Source organism: Fusarium flagelliforme, assembly GCF_020744385.1.
Source record: "Fusarium flagelliforme strain FIESC 12 MPI-CAGE-AA-0113 chromosome Unknown B0J16scaffold_2, whole genome shotgun sequence".
In the NCBI taxonomy this organism is placed as follows: Eukaryota; Fungi; Ascomycota; class Sordariomycetes; order Hypocreales; family Nectriaceae; genus Fusarium; species Fusarium flagelliforme.
The window spans coordinates 4,123,178-4,137,850 of NW_025763504.1; the positions used below are offsets into that span (position 1 = coordinate 4,123,178).

General features: G+C 50.3%; 6 protein-coding genes across 6 annotated transcripts; 2 read left to right on the plus strand and 4 right to left on the minus strand.

Annotated features, from left to right (window-relative positions):
* Window positions 1-186: 186 nt before the first annotated feature.
* B0J16DRAFT_334349 (fungal-specific transcription factor domain-containing protein) lies at window positions 187-2,887 on the minus strand. The gene is made up of 2 exons (XM_046126947.1): window positions 855-2,887; window positions 187-805 (listed from the first exon to the last, which is right to left on the minus strand). The coding sequence occupies exons 1-2, from the start codon at window positions 2,519-2,521 to the stop codon at window positions 460-462; spliced, it is 2,013 nt and encodes a 670-aa protein (XP_045986981.1). The 5' UTR covers window positions 2,522-2,887; the 3' UTR covers window positions 187-459.
* A 115-nt stretch (window positions 2,888-3,002) lies between these two features.
* On the minus strand, window positions 3,003-5,831 carry B0J16DRAFT_334352 (uncharacterized protein). Its single transcript, XM_046126948.1, has one exon. It carries the CDS (start codon window positions 5,705-5,707, stop codon window positions 3,254-3,256), a length of 2,454 nt encoding a protein of 817 aa, XP_045986982.1. The 5' UTR covers window positions 5,708-5,831; the 3' UTR covers window positions 3,003-3,253.
* A 104-nt stretch (window positions 5,832-5,935) lies between these two features.
* On the plus strand, window positions 5,936-6,927 carry B0J16DRAFT_334353 (cwf18 pre-mRNA splicing factor-domain-containing protein). The gene has a single exon (XM_046126949.1). It carries the CDS (start codon window positions 6,190-6,192, stop codon window positions 6,814-6,816), a length of 627 nt encoding a protein of 208 aa, XP_045986983.1. The 5' UTR covers window positions 5,936-6,189; the 3' UTR covers window positions 6,817-6,927.
* B0J16DRAFT_369234 (zinc knuckle-domain-containing protein) lies at window positions 6,928-8,246 on the minus strand. The gene is made up of 3 exons (XM_046130264.1): window positions 7,877-8,246; window positions 7,691-7,826; window positions 6,928-7,640 (listed from the first exon to the last, which is right to left on the minus strand). The coding sequence occupies exons 1-3, from the start codon at window positions 7,953-7,955 to the stop codon at window positions 6,935-6,937; spliced, it is 921 nt and encodes a 306-aa protein (XP_045986984.1). The 5' UTR covers window positions 7,956-8,246; the 3' UTR covers window positions 6,928-6,934.
* A 1,422-nt stretch (window positions 8,247-9,668) lies between these two features.
* On the plus strand, window positions 9,669-13,022 carry B0J16DRAFT_70500 (uncharacterized protein). Its single transcript, XM_046134334.1, has 6 exons — window positions 9,669-10,210; window positions 10,306-11,141; window positions 11,191-11,520; window positions 11,573-11,652; window positions 11,704-12,041; window positions 12,095-13,022. The coding sequence occupies exons 1-6, from the start codon at window positions 10,160-10,162 to the stop codon at window positions 12,803-12,805; spliced, it is 2,346 nt and encodes a 781-aa protein (XP_045986985.1). The 5' UTR covers window positions 9,669-10,159; the 3' UTR covers window positions 12,806-13,022.
* Window positions 13,022-14,670, minus strand: B0J16DRAFT_70535 (JAB1/Mov34/MPN/PAD-1 ubiquitin protease-domain-containing protein). Its single transcript, XM_046134335.1, has 2 exons — window positions 14,317-14,670; window positions 13,022-14,204 (listed from the first exon to the last, which is right to left on the minus strand). The coding sequence occupies exons 1-2, from the start codon at window positions 14,425-14,427 to the stop codon at window positions 13,239-13,241; spliced, it is 1,077 nt and encodes a 358-aa protein (XP_045986986.1). The 5' UTR covers window positions 14,428-14,670; the 3' UTR covers window positions 13,022-13,238.
* Window positions 14,671-14,673: the final 3 nt, after the last annotated feature.

The window sequence follows — 14,673 nt, forward strand, 5'->3', positions numbered from 1 at the left end:
ATGCCTCATGTGATGAGATAAAGGGATGGATGAATGTGATGAATCAGGATGGTGGCATATTTGTTTGCTGTATTGTGTTACATGTGCTACGACTTATGAGCGATAAACAAAGCGGGGCGGAAACCTGCAGGAAGATATCCATTAACGTTATTAATTATTAGCCTGGCTGACACGTTTTATTCAACTTGTGTACTTTTCTGATACTTGTTTACTTGATATGGAACCTGACATGCGGTAAACAACCACATTTCAAGGGGCTTTAGCTGATTGTGGCTATGGGCGATGCGGCCTGTTTTTGACCACTCGCGATGACAACAAATACACCGCCTGGGAGTCTCTTCACTTAGACTCGTTGCTAGAGTAATGGAATTGCATGGAAGGATGAAAGTCTGCATCTGCGGCCTTGTATGCAGCCCTAGAGTTGGCTGATTGACGCCTTACTGCGTGTTAGTGGGTGGCTCAAGGAAAGGTCTGCACCGATAAACTGACCCAGTCGAAGCCCTCGGTAGGCCCGAAGATGGTATTCAGAGGAAGGAACTGTTCGTAATCACCAGAAAAGTTCATATCTGGCATAGTAAAGTCTGGAATCTCACTGCATACAGTCGATTCGGTGTAGGGATATGTTATGTTGACCAGACCCTGAGCTCCTAAACCGGACATCGTGCCTAGCGGCATGGCAACTCGATCCAAAGTCGAGCGAATAACCTTGGATCCATATAGCGCATCCCTGGAGTGCACGCCGCGCTGCTGCCAGGCCGTGTGAGCACGCTCCAGTATCTGTACATGTTGCAACTTGACTTGTTGGCTGCCTGTTTGTTAGCAATGCTCACAGACAAATACAATAATGGCCCTACGCTATATCGGTCGACTCCAGAAGATCTAGACAAAGGATCATGGCCGCAACCAAAAAGTCATGCAATGTGAGGCTTGAGAGCAAAAATCGATCCTTGTACATGCGTCCCCCATCTTGAATCTCATGCTCAAACTCGAGGTGAAGCTCAGCGACTCGAACAGCCGCGGCGCGGCAGAGTTCGCGGGACCTTCGATAACGTTCCTGGTTCCTATTGGCGCAAAGATATGGGCGATGAAGTATGCAAATGGTTTTGAGGTATGATACTTCTATGATGAGTCGGTGCATGATGGTGTAGCCGGGCACATCCCACGGAGTGGAGGCAATAGGGCGTATACAGAAGCATTCAGGCACGGTATTGTGATATGCTTCCAGCTCAGCCTGAAGTGCCACGGTCTCCTCATACGGCGGTGACTCAACACGGAGGACATGCCGGAGGACACGTCTTAAGAGGCGGCAGAGGTGGGATTTGATCTGCCATGCGAGCATTGGAGTAGGTTCAGTCGGAGGTCGAGATTCAGGCACGTCAGTGTCTTCATCAAAGTCGTTGTCTGATAGATTCCTAGGATGCCCAGCATCGCATACTTCCTGATATACCATAGGAGGCATTCCGAGCTGAAACGAGAAGAGTAAATCAGAAGTCTGGACCATGAACCATGTCCGTCGACGCATTTCAGCCTCGAAGGGGGTGATAGTAGTTGACACTCTGGCGGCGTCAAGATGATAGCCCCTACGTTGCGCCAAGCGAACCGCAAGTGAGTAGAGAGACCATATAGTAGCATCTGAGTCCTCCTTGGTCACATTGCGCGAATGAGCATACATCATGAGCGCCTCGACAGAATATGCCTTGGCTTTGAGGTATTCTCCTGTGACGAGACATTGAGCCGAGCGTTGTATATAGAACTTAGGACCCTGTACAGATTCGAGATGACGGTTTTGGACCCTCGAAATCATGGCACCGAGACCGAGCACCGAGAACATTATACCCAACCATAGTAAGTTAGGCTCATGAGAGGCACTCCATAGAAGCTCATAGCGCCTCCAAAAATGCCGCTCGTGGATGAACGGAATGGCGAGGAACTTTGAGTTGAAGTAAGTCCTGACAAGGATATCTGCATCTTGACGAGAGGGCAAGCTACTGCGAATATCGATGATTGTGATAGGACATATTCCTCCGATTGCAATGTCCGGTGGAATAGGTTGAAACTCAGACTCGTCATAGTGGTCAGGCTCATACGGAGTATGAAGAACACTTTGAATATCATTGATGCTCTTGAATACAGCCTCCCACGATGTCTCTCCATGGTACGCAGCATCAGAGTCTTCTTCCATTCCCAGAGGGGAGTGTTCACTTAGACTCGTTCTTGTACTTATACTGGTAGGCACACTTGAGGTTTTTGATGCCGCTGCGAGACGCATCACGATTTCTTCAAGCTTGGCCACTTTGAGCTGCATATCTTGCTTTCCTCCCGGAAAACCCGCATCTCCGTAGATACAAACATTCGGATCGCCTCGCTTGTGGCAAGCGCCGCACGAGGGCTTTGCTCGGTCGCACTTGGATTTGCGCTTCTGACATGCGGTGCAGGAGACAGGCTTTCGATTGCGTGTAACTTTGTGAGTGTCAGTGGCTCTGAAAACGCCAGTAAGACAATTCATGTTGGACTCGGTCATGATTCATTCATTGATTGGCCCGGTGATTATCTCAAGAATCACGAGCCTGAACGAATTTTTTGGAATCGTCAATAATCGATGGCAGTGGCAACGTGAACTCGGCTGTTCAGTCATAACAAAGTTTGCTCGCAGTGGTGTATAACTTTTGTTCAATATGAGAGAACAAGATTGGAAGATATGCGTGTATTGGACCTTTATGGGCTTTATCCGGTGATGATCGAGTGAGCGTTCTTTGTGAGGTTTCTTAGTTGAGCGGAGATAACCTAAAGCGACCACACAACTCCACTCAATGAAAGCTGGCATGGAATCCAGGCGAGCTTCATCGGATACGGGCAGTTCAGGGCCGAGAGAAGCTGGGCAATAAGGGAGAAGGTCATGAGCCTTATGATTAGTAGAAAACATCCCAAAAGCCCGTCGTCGAGGAGAAATCGGGTCATTAAATCCTTTAAAGTCGGTCTATTCGATGACTCGGCCATGGAAACTCCTTAGACCACCTGCATATAGACACATATTTGTGATGTGAATTAGTCAAATGATATATAACAGATATGCAATCCAAACTCCTCATTCGCTGTCGTGCGTGGTCTCCTCATGTTTATATCCGAAATTCCAGACATCATATGTCAACTCTATGATACATCATTGATGATATATCGCAGCGATCGCCGTTCTGCTGCTTAATCCCATGCCCGTAACCATAACTATCTCATCCATTCCTGTCATGTTATACATTTATTGTAACTGGTGCTCTTCCAGCCTCTTCCTGTTCTCATCAATAATCTTTTCCATCATTTCCAGTGCCCGAGTTTGATCTTTTAACTTGGCAAAGGCTTTAAATGTATGCATATCTGGTTTGTATCCAGCAGCCTCAAGGTCTTGTAGTGCGTCAACCGTTCGGGACAGGTCCTGCATCGCAGCGTAGCCCTTGACAATCGTGTTCCAAGTAATGGCATTGGGTTCCAAATTGTTCTCACGCAACGCCTGTCGGACTTGCTCTGCCAGCATTACCTCTCTTCGCATGAGAAGCCCATGAAGGAGAATACTGAAAGTGAACAAATTTGGTGCCGGGTGAACAGGAAAGTTTTCACCCAGAATTCCTTGCTTGCCCTCCTCTGGAGGCTGAGCGATTAATGAGTCGCGAAGCATATCGCCAAATACTTGTAGTGCTGGCCGAAGGAGAACTTTTCGCTCCAGCATGACCAGAATCAGTGTGTCATGGATGATGCTTCCCTGTTCCTTGACTAGCTGTTGGGCTAAGTTCAGCTCAGTACCACGCTCTTCTAGACGGGATTTGAACCAGGTATAGAAAGACATTAAGTCGTAAGGCCGGTGGAGTGTCTTGATGTATCCTCGCATCATAATTGCCAGCGTCTGGGTATTTGGTTTCCGTAAGGGGCCATCGTTGCTATCAAAGAACTCATTCACGACAGGAACGATGGTGCTCCTGAAATTCCAATGTCTTTGCGGACCCCACCTGAACTTTTCAGTGCCGTCCATGTTGTCTTGACTGAGAAGCAAGGGCAAAGTGTCGGGCAAAAGCCATTGTAAAGGTTCCAGATCAAATCTTTTGGCGTAGACACGAAGCATAGGCCCAAACATGGGTACCACATATGGTGCTGGATATCTCTTATCGCGGCTTTCCATCTCCGCAAAGTAAAAGATGGAATGGAGCGTATTGTTGAGTACATCGACATGTGGTACCTTTGCTGCTCGAGCAACATCAATGGCACGCTGTATGTTGGACGCTTTGAGGCTGTTTTTGGCACCCCTGAATACAGTGGTGTAGCACCGGCGGTCAAGCTTAGCGCCGTTCTCCGCCAGCAATAGCGGAAGCCGAACAGCTTCATCGATGTCACCTTGCAAACATAGAGACTCGATCAAAGCCGTGAAGCTGACCAGGTTCGGAGAAAAGCCGCGTTCAAGAAAATACTCCATGGCACGCTGAGGTGAAAACGAGTCCTCCGACTCGGACCATGTGTGGTGTGGTCTTGGTTGAGTATGTAATAGCGTAGTGATAACACTCGCAATGGATGGCGAGTTCAGGTCGTGATTTTCATCCGCAATACTGCGCAGGATCTGGAAAGCCTGTTCTTTGTGCGTATGGCTACGTCCAAGTTTACTGGCGAACTTGAGGAGTGTATTTCGATGCAGCTTGATTTCTGACCGTTGCAGAATCTGGAAAACCTCTGCTGTTTGCTCGACTGGCAACTTTGTAGCAACAAGACCTAACGTGCTCTGACGTAGTGGCACATGGCCAGAGGGTACGTCCTCTATCATCTTGGCGAAGAGTTCGAGCACCTCATCGGCCTTCGTGACACGGTCACGCATGACTTTGGTGTCCTTGAGATTCAAGGTCGAGATACAAAACTCAGCTACACCGGCCATCGCGTAACCGGGCGGAAGAGGATCTAAGGTAGCCTCGAGGACTTGGATAGCCTTTTCCGGACGTGCATAGAGAGTTGACAGCATAGCACCTGGCCATTTTTCCTTTCGCACTTCAACGTCCAGTCGATTCCAGGTCTTCTCCATCTCGGAGACATTTTCCAGTTCGAACAGGAACTTTCCATCGTCTCGCCAGGAAAATGAGTTTGATTTAGTCTGAGCCGTAATTGCATCCAAGTTTGCATGCCAGGAGTTGAATTGCTTTTTCACAGTGGCCAACTCATCGCCTGAGTATTGGTGACGCAGATAGCCCCATTGATCGTACTTTTCCCTTCGCTTCTTTTCTCTTTCTTTTGCCTTTTGACGATATTCGGCAGCTTTTCGAATAGATTCCGGGTCCCGAGCCTGTCTTTGCTGATAAAAATGTGCGTCCGGCGAAGTCTTTGAGGGGCCTTTGCTTCTCGTCTTTGATATTCGTTTATCTCTATGTTCCCGAAAGCTGCGCTGATCCTGGTTACTCCTCCATTGTGAACCAGAACTCATCCGAGAGCCCTGCGTATCTTCGGTTGTACTGGTATCGGGCAGATTCGCAGCTGTTTTACGAAGCCGTAGTTGTGATAATATTTGAGTACCCTCTTCCGGAAATGTTGAACGTGCTTCGGTATGGTATGGTCGATTCAGTATTGAGCGGTTCCTCGTTGTGTTCTGTCGTAAAGCGAGAGTTGCAGCTCTTCGTGTCCATGTCTGCGCTTTCACAGAGGACTCGAGCCTTGTGCAGGCACGGAGCATGAGAGCCGCTGGCATATCCTCCGGGTCGGCGTTAATTTCAGGTCAGACGCCTGCATAATGATCGCTAAGTGAATAGCGGTCTCGTCGCCGTCTCTCGTTGGGGCTGGAAGTTGAGGTGGGTTAATGCTCTTGGTTGTAGAAAATCCAAATCTCTGCCCGCCCATATGAACTACCTCTATAATTTTAGCTCAATTCTCAGGTGCGCTTAAGATGGACCCGACACTACCTAGGTAGAGTACAGTACCTACGTACCTCTAAAGCATGACCCCTGCCGACTGTTTTTTAGTGGCGCTTGCCTGTCCGCGCCCAGGTTAGTACCTTCTCAGCTCCAACTACGTTCATTGACGCGCTAGCTTCAGGAAGGAAATGCATAGATCTTGAATTTCCATTTTACACCCCTCCAACCTCGAAGCTTCACCACATCGCGGTCAATTCAGCCCTGTACTGACCTCACGCTCTTTACGCGCTTGTGTAATTATCTCGAATAATCTCTCACCATGTCCTCATCACACGCCAGCCTTAGCGCTGCCTCAGACGACCGAAAAGCCAGACTCGCAAAGCTCAAGAACCTCAAACGTAAACAACCAGCGGACGAAATTGTTGCGCCCGAATCAGAGCGAGCTGTTTCTCCTCCCACAGAACCAGATGTATCACGGCTACATGTGTCTGGTCGCAATTACGATCCCGAAACAAGAGGCCCTAAGCTTGGCTTCGAGCAAGATCCAACCCTCAGCCTTGAAAAACCGACCCTTGAAGAGCAAGCCGCTGAAGTCGAAGCCGAGATAAAGCAAAAAGCAGCAGAGGAGGCTCAGGATGAGAAGGGCGTCGACCTATTCAAACTACAACCGAAGAAGCCAAATTGGGATCTGAAGAGGGAACTTGACAAGAAGATGGAAGTTCTCAACGTCCGGACAGACAACGCAATCGCGCGCCTGGTACGCGATCGCATTACCGGCGCACAAAAGGCCGCCAAAAAGGACAAGGCGGTCGATGATGCTGAGGGCACCGGTGAAGCGACTGGTATGGATGGTGTGGCGCTGGTTGAAGGCCTAAGACTCAGGGAACAAGAGGAAGAGGAAGAGGAGCGTCGCGAAAAGGAGGAGGAAGCTGCACTGGGCGCATAGAGGTTCGGCCTTTTCGTTGTACGTTAAAATGTTGTTTCGTTGTATTGTGTATTACATCTTGGGGGGTCCGGCGCCTTGTGCTGTCATGATAACACTATGTTTACAATTATACCCATAATCATCTTCCACCCTGCTTCATGGCCTTCGTCATGGCTAATCGTTGACTAAAAGGGCTCAGACTTCGCTCTCGTGCATTCTCTTGATGGCGACCACCGCGACCATTCCTCCTTCCATCAAATCCTCCACGAGGTGCAGGTCTCTCACGCTCATGTCGAGTACCAGACCGATCGGGTCGCTCATCACGTCCCCCCCTAGACTGGGGCGACCTTGAACCCTCATCACGTCGACCTCGGTCGCCAACTGGACTTCGAGACCCCGATGAGCCCCTCCTCAATTGTTTCATATGTGCGCCTCCCCTATCAGAAGGTAGTGGATCGCGAGATCGATACTGATTATGGCGTTCATGAGTTCCTAGAGAACGATCATCGCCAGACATAGATCGCTTGCGTTGGGGCTCAACACGAGGGCTCCGGCTGCGGTTCGAGCTGAAACTGCGACTTCGACTTCGAGTGCCTTCTCGATCGCGGCCTCGTGAGCTGTCAGAGTAAGGACTTCGTCCTCGAACTTTAGGTGACGCAGCTGTATCTTTGCCAGGGGAAGGAGATCTCGAAGCACCGGTAGAGATAGTAGATACTGAATGAGAGGATACAGATCTGTGACGCTTCGTAGATGATTCAATAAACTCATCGTCTCTCTCCTCGCGCTCGCGCTTGCGTGCGCGTTCAGCATCTGCTTTAGCTAACTCTGCATCAGCAACACCTTCCCTGAAAGAATATTAGTAAATGAGAAGAATTAGCTAGCCAGATCAACATACTTCTTTTCCAGAGGATTTAATGTTTCATTTGTCAACTTGGGCACAAGCTTAGGGTTTCGCAACTGCTGAGATCGTGATGGACGCGACACATACGGACGCTCCTGGGTAGTTGCTTTACATTCGTAAGAGTAGTGACGTTCTAAGAAAGTCAGTACGGGCACAAGTATGAGAGCACAAGAAACATATCTCTCTTCAGGCATTTCTGGCACTGAACATTGGCAGGTGTTGATCGCGATGGGCCGCCGCGACCTCTGTAACTAAACATTATGGGGTTGTAAGAGCCTCTTTGGTCAAGTGTAACTCTGTATCTTGTTAAAAAACCAAGTCAACTATTCGGTATGCCCTGATAGTTGCGGGATGCCTGGACAAGTTTATTGTGAAGATCACTCAATGGATACTTTAGAGGCACCCTCGACTTGATGACCGCAAGGATGATTCTTGAGTGATGGCGTCTGTCCACGTGACCAAGTTTTTGATACCTACCTACCCAGTGAAGCACGTACCACATCATCAAGTTCGTGTTGATTGATCTATCTAGCGGGTATCAGAAAAGTTGATGGAGTTGAAGGGTCTAAATCCTGGTCTCAGCTGGCATAAAGTGAACGAAATATTTGGCTCTTAAGTTCTTGGTGTTCGGGGTTTCTATTGCCATGACGGGCCATACACATTAAGTAGCTGAAACCTTACAGTGAGTGTACTGAAGGCAATGATCTAGGTTTGTCTAATCGCAATGATGGGGGTGACTGTACTTTGACTCTTATGACAGGCCTCTAAATATGCTAAAGCTTTATGGTGAGCCTTATCACACCCAGTGCTGGGCATGAAGTATATCTCAGCGTGAATTTACTGCAAGATGAAGAAAGGCACACAACTGACAACTGTCGTGTGACAGCAATTCTGCTTGACAGATATGAATCGTTTGGCCTAGGTACGCAACTGAGGAGCAAGGGTAGCGAAGACCAAATCTCGCCTACGCTTTAATAGTGAAATAAAGCCTAAAGGAAAGGGGGACGCAAATACCAGATTCCATCTAGGTACAGCAGTTGAGGTTGAAATTGAGGTACGTATTGCATTTACACGAGATATCTATGAGATTGGCTCTATAATGTCTTCTCTTGTTTCAACCTGGTCCCTGGCAAGAAACGGGGCGCCACACAGTATGTATCCAATACCTTAGTACCAGACAGCAAGACCAGGAAGTGGCTGTGATTCGAATCACAAACCAAGATCCATACATGTAGGTACCTCTTTAGTACTCATAGGTAGATCACCAGAAGAGATTCTTCAACCGATTCTTCAACCACACTTGCGTTTTAGTGACACTTTCATCTTGCACCTTTGACATTCAGCTGTTCGCCCGCGTATTCAGCAATCCATGCTGACTCGCTACCTAATATCAAGAAGTACAAATTTTGTAAACCTGACGGATACTGGGGAAGGGTTGAGGTCTGATTCGATTTCCCCTTCACTGGCCCGTGTCTCTTCATCTCCTGGGGCTTGATCTTGACAGCTTGGTCGCCAGCCGCCTACCTACAATTTTAGTGGCTCAGGCAACTCCTTCCACTGTGCCCTGCCGTGCCGCTCGCTCCACAGGTCCTGAGCAGCAAACTAAAATACCGGACAGTTATGTGAGCAGGCGGGTAACAGAAGGACTGGCCGCTACCTAAAAGCATAAGAGACAAAATAATTTAGTCGCTTTATGCTTGCTTAGACTAGTAATTAGTCTGCTTTATTATGATAACTTAAGCCTTGGAGGACAATTCTGATATCCTGAAGGTAGCCCAGCCCAGCCCAAGTAAAGTGACATGGAACCCAGTATGAAAGCCAGGGCAGGCGGGTAGGCAAAGTGACAGTGCACGTCCTTGTGACAACCTCCTCCTGGTTCCCCCTCCAAATCCTCGACTAACCAACTACATCCAATTGATCCCGCCCATCAGCAACATCACATCGCATCGCCTCGTTCTTTGCTGTACTGTGCGCTTTGGGCTGCCTTTTTGTCAGGAATCGGCCACTATCGATTCTTTTCCCCTACTCTCCTCAAATAAGCCCAACTTCAGACTTGGGTTTCTTGAGGTTCACTCTCGACTACCACCCCGATTTCGACTCGTCTCACTTCGAAAAAGAGGCCGTATCTCAGTGTTGGAGATTGGGTAGCAACAAAACCTTGGACAATTCGATCAAAATCAACTGGCGAACAATGCATCTTACGACACGACGATGAGCACCGAGACTCCGTTTTCCTTCTGCTGGTCCGCTCCCATCGAATTCGCTTCTTGATTTTTCTCGATACTGTCCTTTCTGTTCCCGTCATCACAGCTGCAGTCTCAGCCGCAGCCTCAACTCTAGCTTGGAGCCGCAGCCTCATATTGTGTGGACAACCGTCGCTTTTACTATTCTGTCTCGAGCACCATAAAAATACCCATAGCCTGCGGTAGTGTACTGGCTCTATAGCCTTTGTCAAAATCCATCATGGCTCCCACTCAAGTGTCTCCTGATATTCCCAAACCCTCTTTTGCCAAGGTAAAGTTTACCCCGTGTTGATCCCCTCTTTAAGTGGTTCTCCCTCGAAGGAACCTTATCCGTTTTTTGACTGACTAACTCATATTGCTCGACAGGTCGCTGCCTCCGTTTCGAAGGATTCTGCATCGCCCACGAGTCGACGGATAGCCACACCGTCCAAAGAAGCTACCATGAGCTCGACGACACCACCTATATCCACTACGCCTGTAATTGTGAATGGGCGATCTACTAAGGCACCAGCCGTGAAAACACACTCGCCGCAACATGGGACTACCGTCATCAGTTCAGCCGAACGCAGAAGCGGTGTGGACGATTTTGTCGGATCCCTGAATGATTTAAGCCTCAGAGAGAAGGCACCTAGCCTCGTCGTCAATGGCAGCGGACCCCTGGCGCCTGAACGACCTGCGGTTATTGTTGGTAGAGATAGCGGGTCCGACGATTCTCAGCGAGCCGATTCAAGCTCCGAACTCGGCACAAAGCCTCCCAGTTTGGATGGAAAGAGTATTACTTCAGGCACAACATTTGCCTTGGACGAGAAGGAATCACTAAGGCCTGACGACAGCGCGAGCGTTAAAGCCGCTGCAGAAGATGATGATGCGTTCTCAATTCGCGGCTCACTTGTTGCTGGCTCTCGTATGGGGTCTGAGGTAGCCGCTCGTGCCCGAGGCATTCCTCTGGGCGATATTCCCGAGCGCAGATTACCACAGCAAGCTCCCGGTGTTACGCCTCAGGGAGTTCTCACTCCGCAAAGTTCTTCATCGGAGCAACCTCCCGGCGCCCCTCTGGGTGCGGCTGGCTCCTCGGATGCGCTTGGTGTCATCTATCGCCAAGCGCCGGATGAAAAGCTTCTCGAAGCTATGGGCTCTTCCAAGGACAGGCTGTTCCTTCTCAGATTGGAGAAACAAGTCATTGATTTTGTGCAGGACTCCAAGTATGTTTACCTGCTTCGTTAGTTACCAGTCGTGCTAATCATTGTTCAGGGAGCCATATATGGACCTTCCACCGTCCAATTCATTCTGCAGGATGCTCACGCACAAATTGGCCGATTACTATCATATGACACACTCGTTCGAGCCTCATGTGGGATCTGTACGCATCTTCAGAACACCTTTCTGTCGGGTTCCTACTTCACTGGCACTCATCAACCCAAGCCCAAGCGTCCCGAGCAGCAGCACACCTCCCCCGGTCGTTCTACCCAAGAAGATCATGCGACGTGGCCAAGATAGTGAGGGTGGCCCAAGTGCAAGCCCTTCTAAACCAGCTTCTGAGACTGGGAGTGATGCCAAAGACAAGCCCGCAGCCAACCAGAAGTATGTGTAGTCCCACAAGCTGTTGACAATATGATGTACTGACGATTATAAGGTTAACCAGGGAAGAGCGAGAAGAGCTTTACAAGCTCGCTCGTGAGCGCATTTTCGGCAGCTCAGAGGAAAACGTCGCAGGTATGTGATGACAATATTCCAGTATTCGAAGCTAGCTGACAGGGATGACAGAAGATGGTGATAACGGAATTTCGAGAGCTAGTTCAGTATCCGCTAAGGATAAGTCGAATGTTGGAAAGAGAGGCAAAACTGGCAAGCAGCGACGTGACGATTCCGATAGCTTCGATTCACGACACCATTACACCCCATACTGGGGACCTCAGCAGCAGACGTGGGTATCTCAGCCACAGTATATGCCACCTCAGAACCCCCAGTATGGCGCTCAAGCGCCATCAGGCGCAGCGTATCAAAGCCAGTTGGGCCCAGTCTATGCCCAGCAAGGCCCTGGATATCCCGCGATGCCTGGCATGCCGCCGAACCAACCGTACCCTCAGTACTCCGTGCCTCCGGTAGGTTTCCCTTGAGCGGTAGATCGTTGACCATTACTGATTCGTAACCCCAGTTCGCAGCTCCTCCTCAAGCCAATCAACAGAGATACCCGCCTGGAGGAAGTCCTATGACAAATTATGGTGCCCCCGTGCCTCCAGCCGGGTCGCAACAAGCGGGATGGCAACCAGGCTTTGCCCCTCCCACCCAGTTCCCGCCGAGAGGGGGTACACCAACCGGCCCTCAGGGGCACATGGGTATCCCTTACGCTTTTGGTCAACTGCCAGCTAATCTCAATCCCCACGACCCTAAGAGCCAACATCCAATTCCCGGGAGCTATAACCGAAACCATGCCTTCAACCCTAAGACGCAGTCGTTTGTGCCTGGTGGTGGTATGGCTCCTGTGCCGCCGCCCCAGCCGCCATTCACCGCCCCTGGATCTCATCACGGCAGCCCTCAGGTTGGATCACCGCATCTAGCTTACCCTGGCGCGTACCAACAGCCGATGCCTCAGCCTTATGGGGGCGGATACGGCATGGTAAGGCAAGCATCTAGCAGTTCTATGCCTGCCTACCATTCTCCTCGCGTGGCTCATGTCGCGCCACCGCCCCCTTCGATGCCACCAAACCCCCAACACATGGCTCCTCAAGCTCACCCTCATAATCCCCAAGCTTACAATATTCCCAATCGACCCAACATACCACAAGGGCCTAGCCAACCCTTCTCGCATCTGCCAACATACGGCAACCCGGCATCTCTACCCCAGAAGCCGTCTACTGGAATTTAACATTAAACAAAAGGGGGAAGCATGGTATGGTGTTCACAGATTGGGAGACCCATTAAGGCGTACACGGTATATTTAGCATCTTGGCGTTATCGGTGGATCAGGATGGACGGCATGAATTTGTAGGCCACGGCCCAATTTACTAGACGAGTTCAATACCACTTTGATATACTTCTTGGTAGGTGCACATCAAGCCCAGGTTTGATAAAAAAAAAAGGAGGATAGATTTTTATGACGATTGAATTCAATTCTATGGCCAGGAGTGCCGGAATTTTCATGCCTACCACAACGCCATGATTTTTATTGAAACAATAACCCATGCTTCATCTCACATGCATGCCAGGGGGAATATCCTAGACTTTCTTGTCGGGACGTGACCTTCTTGTAACCTGGACTCCAATATCTAGTTCTCAGTTCTTCTTTTCACCAATTTCCTTTACTCAGCAGGCTCGCGAGGTTCCCGGGGTTCCCGGGGCTCACGCTGTTGACCACCGCCTCGGCCGCCACCTCGGCCACCTCGCTTGCCTCCCTGTCGGCCACCCTTCTCCTCTGACTTGCCCTCGCCTTCCTTCTCGTTGCCGGCCAGGTTGGCTGTCGCCAATCGCTGGGACAGATCGATCTGGGTACGGATAGTGTTGGCCAAGTAGCTGACCATAAGAACGTCCTGAATGTGGTTGTTGAAGTCGTGCTCAATCTGCGAGGGGTCGACCTTGGGAGCCAGAGACAGAGCATTGAGGAGGTATTGGCCGACAACGTTGTTGGGCTCCTCATCCTCATCCAGGACACCGTTGATCCACTCGCTTGCTCGGTCAAGAAGGCTGATAGTCTGCTCGATCGATCGTCCGAGACCCTCGATATCAGAAACGAGAGGGGCCGTTCGGGATTCGGCATCCTTTGCGCTGGCGATGGCCTCGAGAGCACTTCGGTCGGCGTCACCGTAGAGAATCTTGTGAGGAACTTGGATGAAGAGACAGCTGTCGGCAGCACGCTCAGCGTTGACGGCAACAGGGGCGCTGATATAGCATCGAGACTGGATATCCTCGCCAGGCTCGGTAGAGATGGTCATGTGGATGGCAGGGTGGGGGAATGTGCCGGTATCCTGGTTGCCGAAGAAGTTCTGGATGAGAGCGCTGAAGCTGTTGAGTTCGTGGGAGGTGGTGTACCAGCCAAGGAGGGACTCGCCGCGGTTGGCCTTGAGAGTCAAAGCAAGCATGTTCTTCTGGTACTCGACATCGACCTCGACCTGGTCCTCCTCCTCGGTGTGGGGAATAGCAAAGCATGAGCGAACCTCGACTTCGGTGCCATCTTCAGATCGGGTGCCAACGAGGGCGCCGATGACTCGGGTGGACTGGGTATCTCGGATGTCTCGTCGGACAGCGTGGTCGAGGATGGAGAGGACAGCCTACAGATGAGAAAGAACGAATGTTAGTCGGGAGAGTTTCTTTGACAGAAGCCTCGAATATCGAAACACCATGATAGTCGAGGCGAGAGGGGTCATCGCAATCGAACCGTACCTGAGGCTGGATATTGACAGTGAGCGGGGCAAGGTTAGTCTGGAGGCCGACAGTATTGGGCGCCAAAGGCCTCGCCAGGTGGATGAAGCTCTCAGAAGCAGCAGCAGCCATACTGGGCAACTTGGAGCTGGATATATTAGAAGATGTAGATGTATGCGGAGAAATGGGTGAGGCCGGGCCGGGTCTTCTCTGATCTCTCTCGCGAAGCCGTCCTAAATTTCGCCGATTTTGAAGAATTGCAGGTTTGGCGGGAAAGGCTGGGGTTGTGCGCGCTAAGATTAGGGAGATAAGACAGCGTTTAGTGGCGCAGATGGAAGAACCCCCACCATCATGTGGCTTGACCGCGCAAGGCTGAAG